Source organism: Paroedura picta, chromosome 2 (assembly GCF_049243985.1).
Source record: "Paroedura picta isolate Pp20150507F chromosome 2, Ppicta_v3.0, whole genome shotgun sequence".
NCBI lineage: Eukaryota > Metazoa > Chordata > Lepidosauria > Squamata > Gekkonidae > Paroedura > Paroedura picta.
This window is the reverse complement of record NC_135370.1, coordinates 182,720,059-182,739,059: the sequence shown is the minus strand read 5'-3', so window position 1 is coordinate 182,739,059 and position 19,001 is coordinate 182,720,059. Positions and strand designations below refer to the sequence as shown.

The 19,001-nt window shown below is 51.3% G+C and overlaps 1 protein-coding gene across 1 annotated transcript in view; it reads left to right on the top strand.

Annotated features, from left to right (window-relative positions):
• The window catches only part of PYGL (glycogen phosphorylase L), a 39,658-nt gene that overhangs the window by 2,902 nt on the left and 17,755 nt on the right, over positions 1-19,001 (top strand). The window contains exons 2-8 of the mRNA XM_077324091.1: positions 329-589; positions 12,472-12,573; positions 13,521-13,599; positions 14,288-14,391; positions 17,500-17,631; positions 18,013-18,124; positions 18,343-18,425. Coding sequence (XP_077180206.1) covers positions 329-589; positions 12,472-12,573; positions 13,521-13,599; positions 14,288-14,391; positions 17,500-17,631; positions 18,013-18,124; positions 18,343-18,425 — 873 coding nt within the window. The remainder of the gene's footprint in view (positions 1-328; positions 590-12,471; positions 12,574-13,520; positions 13,600-14,287; positions 14,392-17,499; positions 17,632-18,012; positions 18,125-18,342; positions 18,426-19,001) is intronic.

The following is a 19,001-nucleotide window of genomic DNA, read 5'->3' as shown; positions in this document are numbered from 1 at the left end:
GCCACCACTTCCTTTATATGTGACCTGCCCTGGTCAGACAGAAAGGGGTTAATGACAGGTGAGAACCAGGCCAGGACAGGTACAGAGGGGGGAAGCCAGGTCCCTGTCTCCCCTTCCAGGAGAGAGACTGATCCCCCCCCCCAGACTCCCATGAGCTTCTTTCGCACCCGACTCCTCCCTGCTGTCAGAGAGCCCCTCCAAGGGATGAAGGGAGGATGCCCGTGGTAGAATCAAGCGAGCTGCAGGCTGTAGCGCCTCCTCTGGTGGGGAGGGGAGTGTACACCTTGGGAGGCACGCTATGCCAACCTCTCCGCCCGGGTTTCCGCAGGCCGCAGTTCCTCCAGCCATGTCGCGGCCCCTGACGGACCAGGAGAAGCGGAAGCAGATCAGCATCCGTGGCATCGTCGGCGTGGAAAACGTGGCCGAGCTGAAGAAGGGCTTCAACCGGCACCTGCACTTCACGCTGGTCAAGGACCGCAATGTGGCCACCCCCCGGGACTACTACTTCGCCCTGGCCCACACCGTGCGCGATCACCTGGTGGGCAGGTGGATCCGCACCCAGCAGTACTACTACGAGAAGGACCCCAAGGTGAGGCGGTGGGGAGAGGGCTGGCGTAAGGAGGGCTCGGTTTGATTTCGAAATGGGTAGAACCCAAAAAGATTGGGGAAGGGGGGGGAAGAGTCAAAGCGGCCTTCGTCAGATAGGACGAGGGGTCATCCGTGTTGGTCTGCAGGGGAAGATCCGGATTCGAGTCCTGTTGCACCTTAGAAGCTAGCAGGATTCTCAGGGTGTGGGCTTTCAAGAGACAAAGCTTGCTTCATCAGATACAAGGTGGAATGGGGATCCTGGAGTCCTTATATCCCATTCTGAAGGTGGGAGGATTGCAAAGAAAGGATGACGAGGGGTGGGGCACATTGCCGTGTTTGATTGAAGCAGGGGAGAAATGCTTAGAAGAAGAAGAGCTGGCTCTTGTGCTGCTTTTTTCTACCCGAAGCAGTAGAAACAGGCACCTTGTGAGAGCCCTGATATTATTGCTCGGTCAGAACAGTTTTATCAGTGCTGTGACTATCCCAAAGTCACCCAGCTGGCTGCATGTGGGGGAGTGCAGAATCGAACCCGGCTCGCCATATTAGAAGTCCTTGCTCCTAATTTTTCACAGTCAGAGTAGTTCAGCAGTGGAATAGGCTGCCTAAGGAGGTGGTGAGCTCCCCCTCACTGGCAGTCTTCAAGCCAAGGTTGGATACACACTTTTCTTGGATGCTTTAGGATGCTCTGGGCTGATCCTGCGTTGAGCAGGGGGTTGGACTAGATGGCCTGTATGCCCCTTCCAGCTCTATGATTCTGTGATTCTATGATTCTAACCACTACACCAAGCGGCTTAGAGGCGAGGAAGGGGTGAAAGCTGGAAGGGGTGTGTGCTTGAGCTGGGCTCAATGGACAGGAATGTGCAAACATTTGGAGTTTCACAGAACTCATCATGCCCCTGATGAAAAACCCTGTGGTCCCTGAATCTCTGTGTTTGCCTCCATAAGAGCATTTCCTGTCTTTTTGTGTTCTGTAACTTGGAGGACACATGAAGGTGTCTTCGGCTGAATCAGACCCCATGTCTGATTCAGATGCTGGGGATTGAACCGGGGACCTTCTGCGCACCAAAGAGACGCTCTATCGGTGAGCCTCTGCTCCTCCCCAAAGATTAAACTAACACTTTGTGCCCTGCATAGTTTACTTTGGGATTTCTCCCCGCTGCCTGGCCTAGCAGAGGTTCCCTGCCGTAGCTTTTGTTTTTAAAGGGATTGAGGCACATTCCAGGCGAGAGACGTAGGCCTGTCCACTTCCGTTCACCTTGGTTGGTCAAAGGAATCTCTGTGCCTGAGATTGGCCAAGGCCGGGGGAGCCAAGAACAGGCTCGGGGGTCCTTCACGGACTGCTGGGGGCTTTCTAGAGAGCCCCTGTTTGGAAGTGAAGTATCCTGGCTTTTGCTTGAACTGATTTATGCAGGAGTTTCATGATAACACGCATGCACAAACTGAGGCTGGACGTACATTTTGAAGAAACCTTGTCAAAGAGCCGTAAAATGCGGACAGGACAGGGGGCCATGGGGTGGTCAGAGCACAGCCAACCCATGGCGAACCCATAAGGGTTTTCAAGACAAGAGAAGTTCAGAGTAATGTTCCCTCTAATTCTCCCCCCCCCCCAACCTTCTGGGCGGAGTGGAATAGAATTGTAATTTTCAAGAGCCATCTTGGTGGAATATAATCTGGACAGCTGGGTTTGACTCCCCACTCCTCCAGGGGCAGCCAGCTGGGTGACGTTGGATGAGTCACGGTCCTGTTAGAGCTGTTTTCTCAGAACAGTTCTCCCAGAGCTCTCTCAGCTCCCCCTACCTCGCAGGGTGTCCGTTAGAAGGGGAGGAAGGGAAAGGTGCTTGTAAGGCGCTTTGTGATTCCTGCAGGTGGTGAAAAGCGGGACAGACAAAAGTTCTTCCAATGGGCAGCTCAAGGCCCCAAGGCGCCTCCAGATTGCTGCTGTGTGGGGCTTCTGGGGTTAATAAGCATCCTTTTGTATGCCCAGCTTTGGGGGAACACTGATCCCAGGATGGTTTCTCACTGCCTGCCTCGGTGAAGAAACCGGGGACTCCCATCCAGCACTTAACCCTGCATAACTTCCGAGAGCTGTCAAGACACAGTTCTGTAAAATTCAAGTCCAGTCAGGACAATGCAGAGTGTTGGTCCAAGGATGCGAACCTGCTCCCTGTGAATTCCCAGGGTGTGTGTGTGTGTGTGCAGGCAGCAGTCTTTTGTGAAAATAGATGGGTCGTTTATTAGAGTCAACTTAGAAATATCGGTTTATAGCCACGCATCGCCGGTCTCTAAAATCGAGCAGGTCAGAAGACAAGAAATGCCGGCTTAACTATCGAACACAATAAAATTACATCAGAATTCACAAACTTATTCTTTAAAGACTGAAGAATAAAAAGTTGGAAAACTACCATGGGATATACGGTCTGAATGTGCTGCCTCGGAGGACGGAGGAGTCTGTTGGAAATTTTTAGGAGGAAATTGGATGAGCACCTGTCAGGAGGGTGTGATTTTTAAGTTCCTGGGAAGAGGGGGGGGGGGGTCGCGTGTGATTCTGTGACTCTGAACTGGAAAACTACAAAACTGCCCACAACAGAGGACTGGCGAATTTGTTAGAATGGGCTGAAACAGCTGAACTTATATCAGTGATAAGAAAAAAGACCCCAACTTCCTTTATGACTAATTGGAAACCTATTATTGACTTCTTACAGGAAAGAGTAAAATAAATATTTACTACTTTTGCATTTGGAGAGTAAAGAAAAATAAATGTAGCCATCGTTTTAGTTTCAACTTTTAAAGTACGGTCGGTTTGAGTGAACAAGTCTGCAAAGACTATTGATTTTTAAAATCAGGTGGCGGCTGAGGATATGTTTATCGTATGGCCGGGTTACACATAGGAAACTATAATATATAATAATATACATCTGTATTATAATAATATACAATGTGTACAACTGTTAGGCAGACTGATTGGGCAATCCCCCGAAATACTAGTACCTAAGTTTTCAATCCATTCTATTGCAGCTGGGGAGAGTACAAAGAGCTCTGCCGCATCTCTCAGGCAAACACAAGGTTCACGTTCCTGTGGTGGATTGGAAATAGCTTAGTAGGCTGCAACATATTAGCATGGGGTATTTTGCCCCATTTTGCACGACTGCCTAAGGCTGTTCATATTCTGTTAGCCGTCTTCCCTACTTGACAGGGCAAGTCAAATTCTGTGGGCATCTTGTTGGCGTTTTTCAGGTTATGGGTACTGGGTAAAGGTAAAGGTATCTCCTGTGCAAGCACCGAGTCATGTCTGACCCTTGGGGTGACGCCCTCTAGCGTTTTCATGGCAGACTCAATACGGGGTGGTTTGCCAGTGCCTTCCTCAGTCATGACCGTTTACCCCCCAGCAAGCAAGCTGGGTACTCCTTTTACCGACCTCGGAAGGATGGAAGGCTGAGTCGACCTAGAGCCGGCTGCTGGGATTGAACTCCCAACCTCATGGGCAGAGCTTCAGACTGCATGTCTGCTGCCTTACCACTCTGCGCCACAAGAGGCTCGTGGGTACTGGGTAGAACTGATTTAATCCTGGTTTGCAATTGTCCATTCCCCAGATTCCCTTTCTCAGGGTTTCTTGAAGGCCCTGGAGGGGCCTCGTGAACAGGTGGGAGTTCGTTAATTTTTATTAGATATTTAAATTTTGTTAAACGTTTATTGGGTGACACGGCCATATATGGCCATGCCACCCTTCCCTCTCCCAGAATGGCCAATGATGGGCCCGGAGGGGGTGGGAAGGGGAGGGGCCCCAGGTGGGCGTGTCCACAGCTCTGCTTCCCAACCCTATTCTGCACGGATTGTGCCACTTCTGGGGCTTCTCGAAGCCTGAAGAAGGTTTCAGGGGTTTCTCAAGGGTAAAAAAAAGGAGAAAGACTGCCCTAGATTGGAATTTTGTGGTTGCAGGATTGGTGCAGATCTTCTTGACAGCTGTTTGGACTTTAGTTAAGATTGGCTTGCGTCAGCCACACCTTTGTGGAGGGCAGGTAGCTGCTCCGTTGGGATTAGACTACAACGATGCTAGGCCTATGGGTGGAAGTGCCAGGCTATGAGGCTTTCCTTCTTTCTATATTCAGAAGAAGAGCCGCTTGCCCTTGGAGATGCAGGGGGAATGACGTGGCACAAAGTAGGTAGCAGTGGAATAGGCTGCCTGAGGAGGTGGGGAGCTCCCCCTCACTGGCCGTCTTCAAGCAAAGGTTGGATACACACTTTTCCTGGATGCTTTAGGATGCTTCATCAGATACTAGGTGGAATGGGGATCCTGGAGTCCTTATATCCCATTCTGAAGGTGGGAGGATTGCAAAGAAAGGATGACGAGGGGTGGGGCACATTGTTGTGTTTGATTGAAGCAGGGGAGAAATGCTTGGAAGAAGAAGAGTTGGTTCTTATGTGCCGTTTTTCTACCCGAAGGAGTAGATACAGACACCTTGTGAGAGCCCTGATATTATTGCTCGGTCAGAACAGTTTTATCAGTGCTGTGGCTATCCCAAAGTCACCCAGCTGGCTGCATGTGGGGGAGTGCAGAATCGAACCCGGCTCGCCAGATTAGAAGTCCATGCTCCTAATTTTTCACAGTCAGAGTAGTTCAGCAGTGGAATAGGCTGCCTAAGGAGGTGGTGAGCTCCCCCTCACTGGCAGTCTTCAAGCAAAGGTCGGAGACACACTTTTCTTGGATACTTTAGGATGTTTGGGGCTGATCCTGCGTTGAGCAGGGGGTTGGATTGGATGGCCTGTATGGCCCCTTCCAACTCTATGGTTCTATGATTCTGTGATTCTAGATAGCCGATAGGTCGGAGAGATTAATACACTCGCTGATGGTTTTCATTATAAGTTGAGTAGGACATCATGTTTGTGGGTGTGGGAGTTGGGGAATACCTAGAGACTTTGGAGGGTTTGTGTAAAGACTTGTGTGGGCGCGATTTGGGGCAGGGAGGGACCTCCTGGATGCTTGAGGCTGATGGGGTAGGCAAGCTGTGGCCCTCCAGATGCCCATGGACATCTGGAGGGCTGCAGTTTGACTACCTCTGTAGTGACTAGGTGGTCTGTGATGCCCCTTCCAACTCTAGGATTCTACGAGTCTCATATAATTATATGGAGGCCACCTTCAAAACACCCATTTTTCCCAGGGAAACCGTTCTCTGTTGCCAGGAGATGAGCTGTAAAATCTGGAGATCCCCAGGTCCCGCCTGGAGGCCGGCATTCCTGGGCAGCAGCCAGCCAAAATTTCGATGCTCCTGGTCCACATTTCCTCAGCTGAGTTGCGTTTTGACACTGGAGGGAAACCAGCCAAGTGGGAAGGTGTGAATTTGACTTCCTCCCTGCAGGGACTGAAGAGAAGGGATTAATTCGGAGCTGGAGGGGCGGGGCAGGGCCTTGGGGGGTGACGTGAGGACATCTCTGGGATGCCTAATGGGTGCTGGCAGCCCATTGAGCTGCTTAAAACCTGCTGCCCTCCTGCCCTCCCGGGTGGAGTCTGGGTTCCGCTTGGGAGAGGTTGGGCCCAGAGGGGTGGTGGCAGAGGAGAAAGGAAGGGCAGTGGGAGCTCAGGGAGTGCCTTGAGGTGCGGCCACTGCTGGGGAAAGGGCAGGGCTGTCGGTCTCCATGCAATTTCTCGCTGGGAATCTGACCGTCATAGGCATATGCAGCCAGCCACCCCCTGCCCCATGTACAGTGCCTGGTAGATGCTCTGGGTGCAAGGGGAAATGGAGGTGGGTCAGCAGAATTTCACTATGCACAGGAGCGTAGCTCAAGGCTGCTGAAGGAGTAAAATCACCTTACTTAGAAGAGAAATGATCTTTGTGCAGAGGGAGGAAAGGAGTCTCCTACCTGTCTAACTGTTGCCTGCAGTCGTGCTGTCCGTTCTGGAGGCAAGCAGGGAGGAAGTGGGCTCCCGGGAGCAGGAAGTCTCCAACTGAGCCAAGCAGGACACAGTCCCAGGAAGTTCCTGATCGAACTATGCCAAATACACGTCTTCTCTGATGCCCCCCACAAGACATCACTATCACTAAACATTATAAAGTTGAAGTTGCATGCAGACAACTCACTCCCTACTGGATTGGCCCTCCATGGGGGTGTGCTGCCAATAGGAGAGAGCACTCTACCAATGAAGGCCAATCTGTTCAAATTGCACACTGCAATGAGGGCCAATCGGTTCAAAATGTGTGCAAACAACTATCTCCCTCCTGATTGGCCCTCCCTGGGGGTCTGCCGCCAATAGGGAGAGAGCACTCTTCCAATGAGGGCCATTAGTGGGGCTTTTTCTTTCTTTCTTTCTTTCTTTCTTTCTTTCTTTCTTTCTTTCTTTCTTTCTTTCTTTCTTTCTTTCTTTCTTTCTTTCTTTCTTTCTTTCTTTCTTTCTTTCTTTCTTTCTCTCTCTCTCTCTCTCTCTCTCTCTCTCTCTCTCTCTCTCTCTCTCTCTCTCTTTCTTTCTTTCTTTCTCTTTCTCTCTTTCTCTCTCTCTCTCTCTCTCTCTTTCTCTCTCTCTCTCTCTCTCTCATCTTCCTGAAGGTTTCCAGGCCCTCACCTGGAAGTTGGCAACCCAGCTGGCTGCATATAGAGGTGGAGTCAGGAATCAAGCCCAGCTCTTGAGATTAGGGTCTGCTACTCTTTAACCATTTCACCACACTGGATCTCAAGACCGAGCAGGGAGTGGTGGGGAGGAGGGCCAGTACAGGTATATGTGCTATGTGATATTCCTGGGCGCAACAGTCTTTACCCTTATAGTACATAAATTTCTGAAGCGTGCACATTACAGATCTTGCATGTCCCAAAGGCTTAACCTAGAAGGTGGCTCTGTCTGCTCTGAGATCCATACATGAAACAAGGAGGGTAGTTGCTCAGAGATGAACTAAACTAAACTAGGCTCATGGTTGGAATGGGTAAGCTTGCCAGCCTCCAGGTAGCGCCTGGAGATCTCCTGGAGTTACAGTTGATCTCCCGCCTATAGAGGTCAGTTTCCTTGGGGGGCCTTGCACCCTGCTGGGGTCTTCCCCTCCCCGAATCCCTCCCTCCCTTAAAACTCCAGGATTTTCCCCAAGCAGAGTTGGTCACCCTGTATGCTGTGCTGTGTCCTTAGTGGTGACAAATTCTTTGTCTGCTTTAAGATCCGTACATGGACCAAGGGGGTAGCTGCTCAGTTGGAATTAGACTATGACAATGCTAGGCCTATGGGTGGAAGTGATAGGCTACACGGCTTGCCAACCTCCAGGTAGCTCCTGGAGTTACAGTTCAGCTCCAGGCTACAGAGACCAGTTTCCCTGGAGGAAAGGGCTATTTTGTAAGGTGGACTGTAGGGCGTTACACCCATCAAGTTTACCATACACTCCAAAAAGGGTCTTCCAAAATACATGAAAAGTTTCTTGCCGCTTAGTCTACACTCACCCCTCGGGCTTCTGTGACTGATGTATTCTGGAAAACTCTCTTTGGAGTGTACAAGAAACTTTCTATGAGTTCTTTTGATTGACAAAAGTCATATGGATGAATGATCGTCTTGATTTTCCTGGACGCGCTTCAAGCAATGAACTGGAGTAGAAGTCTTTGGACCTTGGCATTTGTAGTAATAATTTTGCATCAAGTCATGATTTGCATGGGTATTCTTTTTGTATGATGTTACATTCTGCTGCGGTGAGGTCCGCTCCCTCCCCAAACCACACCCTGTCCATACTGCCCCCCCCTCCCCGAAATCTAGCTTTCTGTGTTGTGCAAAGATTCAAGTGGGTCGTCGTGTGGGTCTGAAGTAGCACAACACAAATAGAGTCCAATAACACCTTTAAGACTGACAAAGATTTATTCAACGCAGAAGCTTTTGAGTGCATGCACAGAGTGCAAAGATTGCAAAGATTGATTCAAGGTGGGAGCTTTCGGGTGCATGTACAGAGTGCGAAGATTGCAAAGATTGATTCAAGGTGGGAGCTATCGAGTGCATGCACAGAGTGCAAAGATTGCAAAGATTGATTCAAGGTGGGAGCTTTCGGGTGCATGCACAGAGTGCAAAGATTGCAAAGATTGATTCAAGGTGGGAGCTTTCGAGTGCATGCACAGAGTGCACAGAGTGCAAAGATTGCAAAGATTGATTCAAGGTGGGAGCTTTCCGGTGCATGCACAGAGTGCAAAGATTGATTCAAGGTGGGAGCTTTCGAGTGCATGCACAGAGTGCACAGAGTGCGAAGATTGCAAAGATTGATTCAAGGTGGGAGCTTTCGGGTGCATGCACAGAGTGCAAAGATTGCAAAGATTGATTCAAGGTGGGAGCTTTCGGGCGCATGCACAGAGTGCAAAGATTGCAAAGACTGATTCAAGGCGGGAGCTATCGAGTGCATGCACATGCACTCCAAAGCTCACGCCTTGAATCAATCTTTGTCAGTCTTAAAGGTGCTATTGGACTCTTATTTGTGTTGTGCAAAGAGGGCAAGAGATGTTTTAAAAGGCGTTGCACAGGAGTCCTGAAAGCATTTTAAAAATGTGACACCTTCCAAAGCCGGAAGGGCTTAGTCGAGAGGCGGAGGTGCCAAAGAGCTGATAGTCCCTTGTTAATCGGATTGCCTTGACGAAGTCTGATTGTTCAGGCCTTCCATGGCATGTTAGGCTGGGAGATTAAGGCCTAATCCCCTTTGCAACCTCACGCCAAAGCCTTTTGTGAACTGACTTTGCCGACCTGCTTTCTCTGACCTCACACCCAAAGCGGGCCTTTTGGAGCCCGTCCTGGATCTGCTCATGTTTCTTCTGAACGTACAGAAAACACACAATTTCCTTACAGGGATATTCAACCTTGGGTGCCTCTTAGAGACCCACAAGATTTTTGGGGGGTCCTCATATCCGACAAAGGGAAATCCTGCTGCTGTCAAAGAAGAGCTGTGAACCCTGTGGGAACTTTTGTCGGGTGGGGAGGGGGTGGGGAGGGGTCCCGGGTGGGCGTGTCCATAGCTCTGCTTCCCAACCATATTCTGCACAACTGTGCCACTTTTGGGATTTCTCAAAGCCTAAAGAATGTCTCAGGGGGTTCTCAGTGGTTAAATTCTTAAGAAAGGCTGCCCTAGAGAGAAATCGGGGAGAAAGAAATTCTCAGCAAGGGGTCACGTGCTACCGGGTTCAAATCTAGCTGTTCTAGTGCAGGCTAACACCAGGGTTACCAACCTCCAGGTGGCGGCCAGAGCTCTTCCAGAATGACAACTGGTGTCCAGGTTGCAGAGATCTATGCGCCTGGAGGAAAGGGCTGCCTTGCAGGGTGGCCTCAAGGGCCTTATTCCCTATTGAGATTACTCCCCTCCCCAAATCCCACCCTCCCCTGGCTCTACCCCCAAAATCCCCAGATATTTCCCAGTCTTAAAAGGTACCTTAAAACAGTGGTCCGCAACCTTTTTTAGGCTGTGGACTGGGGGAGCGGGAGGGCGATGCGGCCGCCATGCATGCACGGCAGCCCATGCGCAGATGCGCATGTGCAGCAGGTCCGTGCGTGCACTTTGCGCCATGCGCGGTTGTAAACGCGCATGCGTGAAACTGCCACGCATGCGTGTTTGTGGCCGTGCATGGCACAAACGCACATGCGCGGACCTGCCGCTCATGCGTGTTTGTGCCGGGGGCCACGCTTCCCTCTCCCCCCCCTCTTGCAAAAAGAAGCTTGCCGGTCTGCAAGCTAATTGGATGCTTTGGCGGCCAATTTGCTTGCGGCCTGGGAAGTTTCTCACTGCGGGGGGTGGCGGGGGGGAGCCGCGGCTTGGTGCCGGGGCCTTCATGGTCCAGCACCGTGCCACGGCCCGGTGGTTGGGGACCACTGCCTTAAAAGACTAAAAGACGAAAAATGAAACTAGAATATGGCTTGACATACAGTTGGCACAGTGATTAAGAGTGACGGCCATGGCTTGATTCACCATCCTCCTACACATGCAGCCAGCCGGATGACTTTGAGCTAGTCACAGTCCTGATAGAGCTGGTCCCACATAGCAGTTCTCTCAGAGAGCTCTCAGCCATAGAACCCTAGAGCTGGAAGGGGGCATGCAGGCCATCTTGTCCAATCCCCTGCTTGGTGTAGGATCAACCTAGAGCATCCACGACTTCTCTGGATTTTGAGGATGCATCCCTGTGATTCTTTAGCTCCTTCAATGTACATACTGTGCCCCCCCCCAAAAGACAAGCCCCTGGACTGCAGAGCAAGCCAAGCCTGAAATTTGACTCAAACAGCCTTTCTCAACTTTTTTTTTACCACTGAGAAACCCCCTGTAGGCCTGACCGATGCGTGGCTAGATCCCATCTGCTGGATCCAGTCGATTTAAACTGAAACTGACCAATAGCCCACCTTGGCAGGAAGATCCATTGTTTGCTTGTGAATATGTTGGGGATTTCTGGGGGTTTCTTGTCCCATGCTGGGGCCTTAATAAAGAGCTCAAATCTCTCCCGGTTTACCTGTCCACCTCTGAACCTGTGGATCTAACCAGACAATCTTCAGGCTTTGGTGCAATCCTGATTCACATAGTGGGAAGCAGAGCTGTGGCCCCTCCCCTTCACCCCCCCCCCAGGCCTATCATTGGCCATTTCGTGGGGGAGGGCATAGCACCTGACAAATAAATCAACTCCCACCCCTTTGGGAAACCCCTCCAGGGCCGTCAAGAAACCTCAGGGTTTTGCAAAACCCCAGCTGAGAAAGCCTGCCCTAGAAGCCAGCGTGGTGTCGTGGTTAGGAGTGTGGACTTCTGATCTGGCAAGCCGGATTTGATTCTGCGCTCCTCCACATGCAGCCAGCTGGGTGACCTTGGGCTAGTCACAGCCCTGATGAAGCTGTTCTGACCGAGGAGGAATATCAGGGCTCTCTCAGCCTCACCTCCCTCACAAGGTGTCTGTTCGGAGAGGAAAGGGAAGGCAAATGGAAGCCTCTTTGACACTCCTTCGGGTAGAGAAAAGCGGCATATAAGAACCAACTCTTCTTCCTCAGTAATCTCAGGGCTCTCTCAGCCTCACCCACCTCACAGGGTGTCTGTTGTGGGGAGAGGAAAGGGAAGGCGACTGTAAGCTGCTTTGAGACTCCTTCGGGTAGAGAAAAGCGGCATCTAAGAACCAACTCTTCTCCTCCTCCTTCTAAAAGGACTGAACCGAGGCTATCATCCTTTGGTCACATTATAAGACAAGAATGAGTTAAAAAAGGACGGTAAAGCTAGGCAAAGCGGAAGGCAGCAGGAAAAGACAAAGACCCAACAGGAAATGGGCTGACTCCATCGTAGAAATTGTGGTCCTCCATTGGCAAGACCTGAGCCACAGCTGTGAATGACGGGAGGTTTGGGGGGGGGGGTGTTGTCACTTCACAGGATGGCCATAAGTCAGAAGCAATTTGACAACAGATAATTCACTCACAATGAGACCTTGAAAGGAAACCAAGGAAGAATATCCCATAATATTTTCTTTGCAGTTCTCCAGGGCTTGGATAGTTGCCTTCTAAGGTGAATACCCCCTTGATCTGGAACTTACATCCAGCTGTGAGTCTGGCCTGCAAGGTGTAGCGATGCAGAGCCATTTCTATAAAACGTGGAGCCATACTTGATTACATTGGTTTCTGGTTTCCTTTGAGTTGGCCTGCCCATCCAAATATTTGGGCAATCCAACAGGCATTCGTCTCTTTGAGTGTTTTCACGCAGGCAAAATAGTGGCATTTCGATCCCCTTCCAGCAGCTGTTTTGGAGTGGATTTTGCCATTTCCCATCCAAATCCAGTTGCAAAGTGGACTGAAAGTGTGGTGTTTAATGTGTGTGAACAAGATAGGCCACGATGTTCTCAGCAAGAGCGTCTGCCGTCCGTGGGTTCTGGTTTTCTGTGGCATCTTTCAATCTGCTCCAGCACTTCATTTTCCTGCTTTTTCTCTTCCTCCAGAGAATTTATTACCTCTCCTTAGAGTTCTACATGGGCCGCACTCTGCAAAACACCATGATCAACCTGGGCCTGCAGAACGCATGCGACGAGGCGATTTATCAGGTGGGTCGATGTGCAAAAAGGGGCCCCCAAATTCTCTGAGTTCTGGTTTTGTGCACAGAGAGATCTACAGTTCGATCTACCGCCATCCAGGGGAGATTCCAGATAGATGCTTGTTAAGGAATGAGCCTGCAGTACAACAAGCAATATTTGCAAACTGCAGACTCAGGAGACATTCTCTTTAAATAAAGATTTTCTTAACCCCGGTCGAAAAAAGAATGTTTATATTTATTTGGTATTTATAGGTTTTGTTCTGCATGCACCACTGATGAAGATCTTATAGATCAAAACGTGTTAAGTCCATGTTTTTTGTACTTATGGTGTTTATGTTTTACTGATGATATATGCGTGTGACCTGTAGGGAAAAGAGGCATTCCCTTTTCCTGCTTTTTTAAGTGCCTTACTCTTGTTTATTTAATATATTATTATACTTTCGGGTCCCTCACCCTCTTTGGTTCTCAGTGGCCCATGCAGCACTCTGTGTCACACAGTGGCCAAACCCAGGGGCCATCAGGAGGTCCACCAGCAGGGCCAGAACTCCAGAAGCCCTCCCACTGGGCCCCTTCCCCCCCCCCAAGCACCAAGAAAACAGAGCATCCCTGCCCCAAACTTAGGAGCACAAGAGAAGCCATGTTGGATCAGGCCAGTAGCCCACCCTGTCTCAACAATCTGTGTCACACAGTGGCCAAAACCCAGGGGCCATCCGGAGGTTCATCAGCATGATTCAACAGCATAAGAGGAATATCCTGCAGGGGGCATTGGAGGGAGATGTGCATTTAGCATAGTTAGCTTAGGAGCCTCCTGATGGGTATTGATTTATTATTATTATTGTTATCGTTGTCGTTATTAAACTTTTATACCGCCGTTCCCTTGGGCTCACGGCGGTTTACAAGATAAAATCACAATAAAACCTGATGGCATTTGCTCTGTCTCTCTGTGTGGCTGTTCAGTTGGGGCTGGACATTGAGGAGCTGGAGGAGATTGAGGAAGATGCTGGCCTGGGGAACGGTGGCCTTGGGCGGCTTGCTGGTGAGTAAGGGAGAAAAGCGGTGTGTGCAACCAAGGGGTGGGGGCCCTGAGGAACCTCTAGTGGATGAGTTGGTTCAGCTGTCGCTGAGGTGGTAGAGGGAAAGATGGCAGTTGAACTCATTGGATGGAAGGCTTAGACATGCCTCATGCTGGGGGGAATTACCAGTAAAATTAAGAACAACAGGGCAGAGAGGCCGAGGCCTTCCTAAGAACATCAGGAGAGCTCTGGTGGATCAGACCAGGGGACCATCTTGTCCAGCCTCCTGTCTAAAACTGTAGCCAGACAGTTCCTATGGAGGACCAAAAAGCACAGCATAGAGGCTGAGAACTTTATAGAAGTTAAGTTTGTGATGCCCTCCTGAAAAATTCAATTTACGCACTATATACCAGGCGCAGCTTCTGGGTTGTCTTCAAGGGCAGGCCCACGTTGAGTGCATTACAGTAGTCTAGCCCTGAGCTGCCCATGTCGCCATATTGGCCAGGTTTTTGGATCCTTTTATTGTAGCTGGTGGAAGAATTCAGTCCACCTGGTGGTCAGAATCTAACCCAGTGACTTCCCACCCTTTGTCTCCTGCATTTAGAACTGTGGCAAAACTGGTTGAGGGTTTGGTCCTTGTAGAACTCAGTTGGGGTTTGTCAGACTCTGACAGGCAGCTGAGCCTCCCTGTGCACCTTCTCTGTCCCACAGCCTGCTTCCTAGACTCCCTGGCTACGCTGGGGCTTGCTGCCTACGGTTATGGGATCCGCTACGAATACGGCATCTTCAACCAGAAGATCAGAGAAGGGTGGCAGGTAAGAGCAAAACTCAAGGGATCTGAATGGGAAGGTGGGTTCCCATAATGTCTACTATCTCTGTGGATGGTAGGACAAAGCTGTGGGAAGGCCTTGCACATGGAGAGATTTCCTGGCACTGCATGCCTGTGGCGACATGTGATGTTTCCACACGTGTTTTGGGCAACTCTTTCCCATAATATGTCACAAGCGAGCCTGCTCCACGATTCGGAAAGCAGGAAGTCATGTTGCATGTATGCGCCAAAGACATAAGAGAAGTCGAGGGGACAGGAGACAGAATGTGGTTGATTTCAGTGAAGTGAAACAATAACCTCAGGAGAGCCCTGCTGGGTCAGACCAGGGGTCCATCCAGTCCAGCCTCCTGTCTCACACTGGGGCCAGCCAGTTCCTCTGGAGGGCCAGCAACAGGGTAGAGAGGTCGAGGCCTTCCTAAGGACATCAGGAGAGCCCTGCTGGGTCAGACCAGGGGTCCATCCAGTCCAGCTTCCTGTCTCACACAGGGGCCAGCCAGTTCCTCTGGAGGGTCAGCAACAGGGCAGAGAGGCCGAGGCCTTCCTAAGAGCATAAGAAGAGCCCTGTTGGGTCAGACCAGGGGTCCATCCAATCCAGCCTCCTGCCTCACACAGGGGCCAGCCAGTTCCTCTGGAGGGCCAGCAACAGGGCAGAGAGGCCGAGGCCTTTCCCTGATATTGCCTCCGGGCTCTGTGGTTCAAAGAATTAGTGCCATTGAATGTGGAGGTTCCCTTCTGCCACTGGGGCTAGTATCCATTGATAGATTTCTCCTCCATGAATGCATCCAACCCCCTTTTCAAGCTGTTCATACCTGTGGCCGACACTGCCTGTTCTGCTAGTGAATTCCCCATTTCAGTCACCCTCTGTGGTATTTCCTCAGCAGCTCACCGCCTTTCCCAGGGGTGGTTCTCAGTGGGGAGAGGGGGGGAGCTCTGTTGCATAATCCCTCTCACTCCCTCTGTTTGGAGATCTCCAGTGCAAAAGGCCCGTTATCTGCGTGAGGTTTTGCAAGGCTTGCTGGACTTTGTTCTGCACTTTTAACCAGCAGCGAAGCCGAGAAGCAGCCAGCTCGATCCAGGAGTAGTTGTAGAGAAGGTCGGTTTGCCTGCGGTGGATTGGCCTGTGCAGAAATTGACTCTGCTCTCTTCTCTAAGAAGTAGTGTGGTTCTTCTTGCCATTTGAATGGAGTGCCTCTGGGCAAGTGCAGAGTGCCTGGGAAAAGTAATGCTCCCTCCTTTGCCCAAAGGCGAGTGCTTACCCTGGAACCGGCAAGCTGGCGTCTCCTCCACAGCTGGCCTACAAGAGCCAATGCAGCCGATGGGCAGTAGGTTCAGGACAGACAGAAGGAAACACAACTTTACACAGAGAGGGATGAAAATGTGGAATTCACGGCCAGAGGTTCTCATGATGGCCGCAGCTTGAAAAGAGGATGTGACGAATTCGTGACAGATCTCTCTCAGTGGTTACTAGCCATGATGGTTGAGGGGAACCTCCACATTCAGGGGTTTTAAGCCTCTGAATCCCAGAGCCAGGAGGCAACGTCAGGGGAAGGCCTTGGCCTCTGTGCCCTGTTGCGGGTCCCCCTGCAGTGTTTTATTTATTTATTTGACATATTTATCCCTCTTTTCTTCCTTACAACGCTCAAGACAGGTTACAATATGTATCAGTCTGCACCCATGCGGAAAGCCGACATTTAAAGGCACAATTTAGGACTGCTTGAACCCAGCGCAGGCCTAAATGAAACCATCTCCAGCCGTCCTCGAAAGATGGCAAGTGAGGGAGGGAGTTTCTCAGGGCCTTTCCAGTGGTGGCCCCCACAGCAATGTAATAACCTCTCCCAGGAGGTGCGCAATTGGCTCCCTCAGCCTTTAATGTAACCACCAGAGAGCCAGCTTGGTGTAGTGGCTAGGAGTGCAGACATCTAATCTGGCGAGCCGGGTTTGAATCTGCGCTCCCCCACCTGCAGCCAGCTGGGTCATCTTGGGCGAGTCACAGTTGTGTTAGAGCTCCTTCTCCTTCTCCTTCTCCTTCTCCTTCTCCTTCTCCTTCTCCTTCTCCTTCTCCTTCTCCTTCTCCTTCTCCTTCTCCTTCTCCTTCTCCTTCTCCTTCTCCTTCTCCTCCTCCTCCTCCTCCTCCTCCTCCTCCTCCTCCTCCAATCTGCGCTCCCCCACATGCAGCCAGCTGGGTCATCTTGGGCGAGTCACAGTTGTGTTAGAGCTCCTTCTCCTTCTCCTTCTCCTTCTCCTTCTCCTTCTCCTTCTCCTTCTCCTTCTCCTTCTCCTTCTCCTTCTCCTTCTCCTTCTCCTTCTCCTTCTCCTTCTCCTCCTCCTCCTCCTCCTCCTCCTCCTCCTCCAATCTGCGCTCCCCCACATGCAGCCAGCTGGGTCATCTTGGGCGAGTCACAGTTGTGTTAGAGCTCCTTCTCCTTCTCCTTCTCCTTCTCCTTCTCCTTCTCCTTCTCCTTCTCCTTCTCCTTCTCCTTCTCCTTCTCCTTCTCCTTCTCCTTCTCCTTCTCCTTCTCCTTCTCCTTCTCCTTCTCCTTCTCCTTCTCCTTCTCCTTCTCCTTCTCCTTCTCCTTCTCCTTCTCCTTCTCCTTCTCCTTCTCCTTCTCTTCTTCACATGAGCCTCTTTGATTGGTGGGACAGTCATGGAGGGTTCTCCTTAATTGTAATTCCTGGGCAGAAATGTGGTGAAGAAGATGGTCTTTCAGATACCTCTGTGTTGGGACTTAAAGTAGAGCAGTCCAGAAACACTGGGTGGCCACCCCATTTGCGAAAGTTTTTGTAATCTCAACAGGAGCATACCTATTGTCTTTGATACCTGGGGTGAGTGAGGCTTGGTGACATGGGGCGGGGGTTGGACGGGGCTTGCTTTCACCCAGAAGCAGCCAGCCAAGGCCACAATGCCCCTCTCCACGCTAGCCTGCCTGCCTGCCTGCCTCGGCACGGATGCCCCCCCAGGGGAACAAAGCCCGTTTAGAGCTGCCCCCGATGAAAGGGACCCTAGCAGGCTGTGCAAGAAGCCGTTACATGTGTGGAGAACTGTGGAGGTTCAGTCCTCCTCTGAGCCCTCAAAATGGCTGTTTCCCCATTGCAGGTGGAGGAAGCGGACGATTGGCTGAGGCACGGGAACCCGTGGGAAAAAGCCCGGCCGGAATACATGCTTCCCATTCACTTCTACGGGAGGGTGGAGCACACCCAAACCGGCATGCGATGGGTCGACACACAGGTATGGTAGCAGATGGCTGGTGCATTCCGTCTCAACCTCCGGAAGAAGTTCCTAACAGTTAGATGGTTCCTCGGTGGAACAGGCTTCCTCGGGAAGTGGTGGATTCTCCATCTTTGGAGATTTTTAAACAGAGGCTGGAGAGCCATCTGACGGAGAGGCTGATTCTGTGAAGGCTCAAGGGGGTGGCAGGTGACAGTGGATGAGCAAGAGGGTTGGGAGTGTCCTGCATAGTGCAGGGGGTTGTAGATGACCCAGGAGGTCCCTTCCAACTCTAGGATTCTACTAATATCTGGAAGGAAGGATATAGTCCAGAACTTCTCATGCCCTTCCTTGGAATTGGCTCCATCCCCGCCAGGATGACTGGTCCTTCTGTGTCCCCAGGTCGTCCTGGCTCTGCCTTACGATACCCCCATTCCCGGCTACATGAACAACACGGTCAACACGATGAGGCTGTGGTCAGCTCGGGCCCCCAACGATTTCAACCTCCGCGACTGTGAGTAACGGCCTCGGTTGGATGGGAAGACGGCTGCCCTGGAACGTGGCGAGATCAGTTTCCCCCCAGGAAGGGCAGCAGCAAATACCGGGGGTGGGTGGACGGGCAGGATGGGCAGCAGGGAAGTAGCCTGGGGCTGGCCAGACACTCCCCCTTGAGTGTCCCCAGCTCCCGACCCCGGACTCCTCATGGTGCATCTTTCCAATTTCCCTCTGCAGTCAACGTCGGGGATTACATCCAGGCGGTGCTGGACAGGAACCTGGCCGAGAACATTTCTCGCGTCCTTTATCCGAACGATAACGTAAGTGTCTGAGCGCGGCGGGTACGTCTTTCTCAGCCTCTGAAATGGGGGTGAGAGAGAGACTGCCGAGATGCCCGTTCCTGGATGTCGGTCTTGGGGGAGGAATGAAGAAGCCGTCCGGATCTCCTGGCAGGATCCGAGCAGGCCAGGCACAGAACCGGGAAAGGGCTTTTCCCTTCGGACGGCGGCCAATGAACCTGTTTGAAACCGCTTTGAAAATCTGGGTAGCTGCGGGAAGAAATGGGTAACCGGCTGGACAGCTTGTTCTCGCTCCCGGCCTGCCTGTCCCTCCCCACAGCCTTCCTTGCCCGGAAGCCTTTTGGCTTAACGCCCTAATTAATATTCCGTCCAGGGAACTGGAGCTTTTCTGCACCCAGCCAAATTGGGGTTGACAAAGGTCCCCTCTTCTGGCTTTTCTGGTCTTACAAAAGGCTCCCAAGCAGATGCCAAAGGCAGGCATGAGGGTGGGGGGGAGGGTTAGCCCCTGTTAACCCCTTCTTTCCCAGGGGGCTCTCCGGAACAGAATTACCTAGGGGGGAGTGGGGGGAGGAAATGCATTTATTTATTGTATGGCAT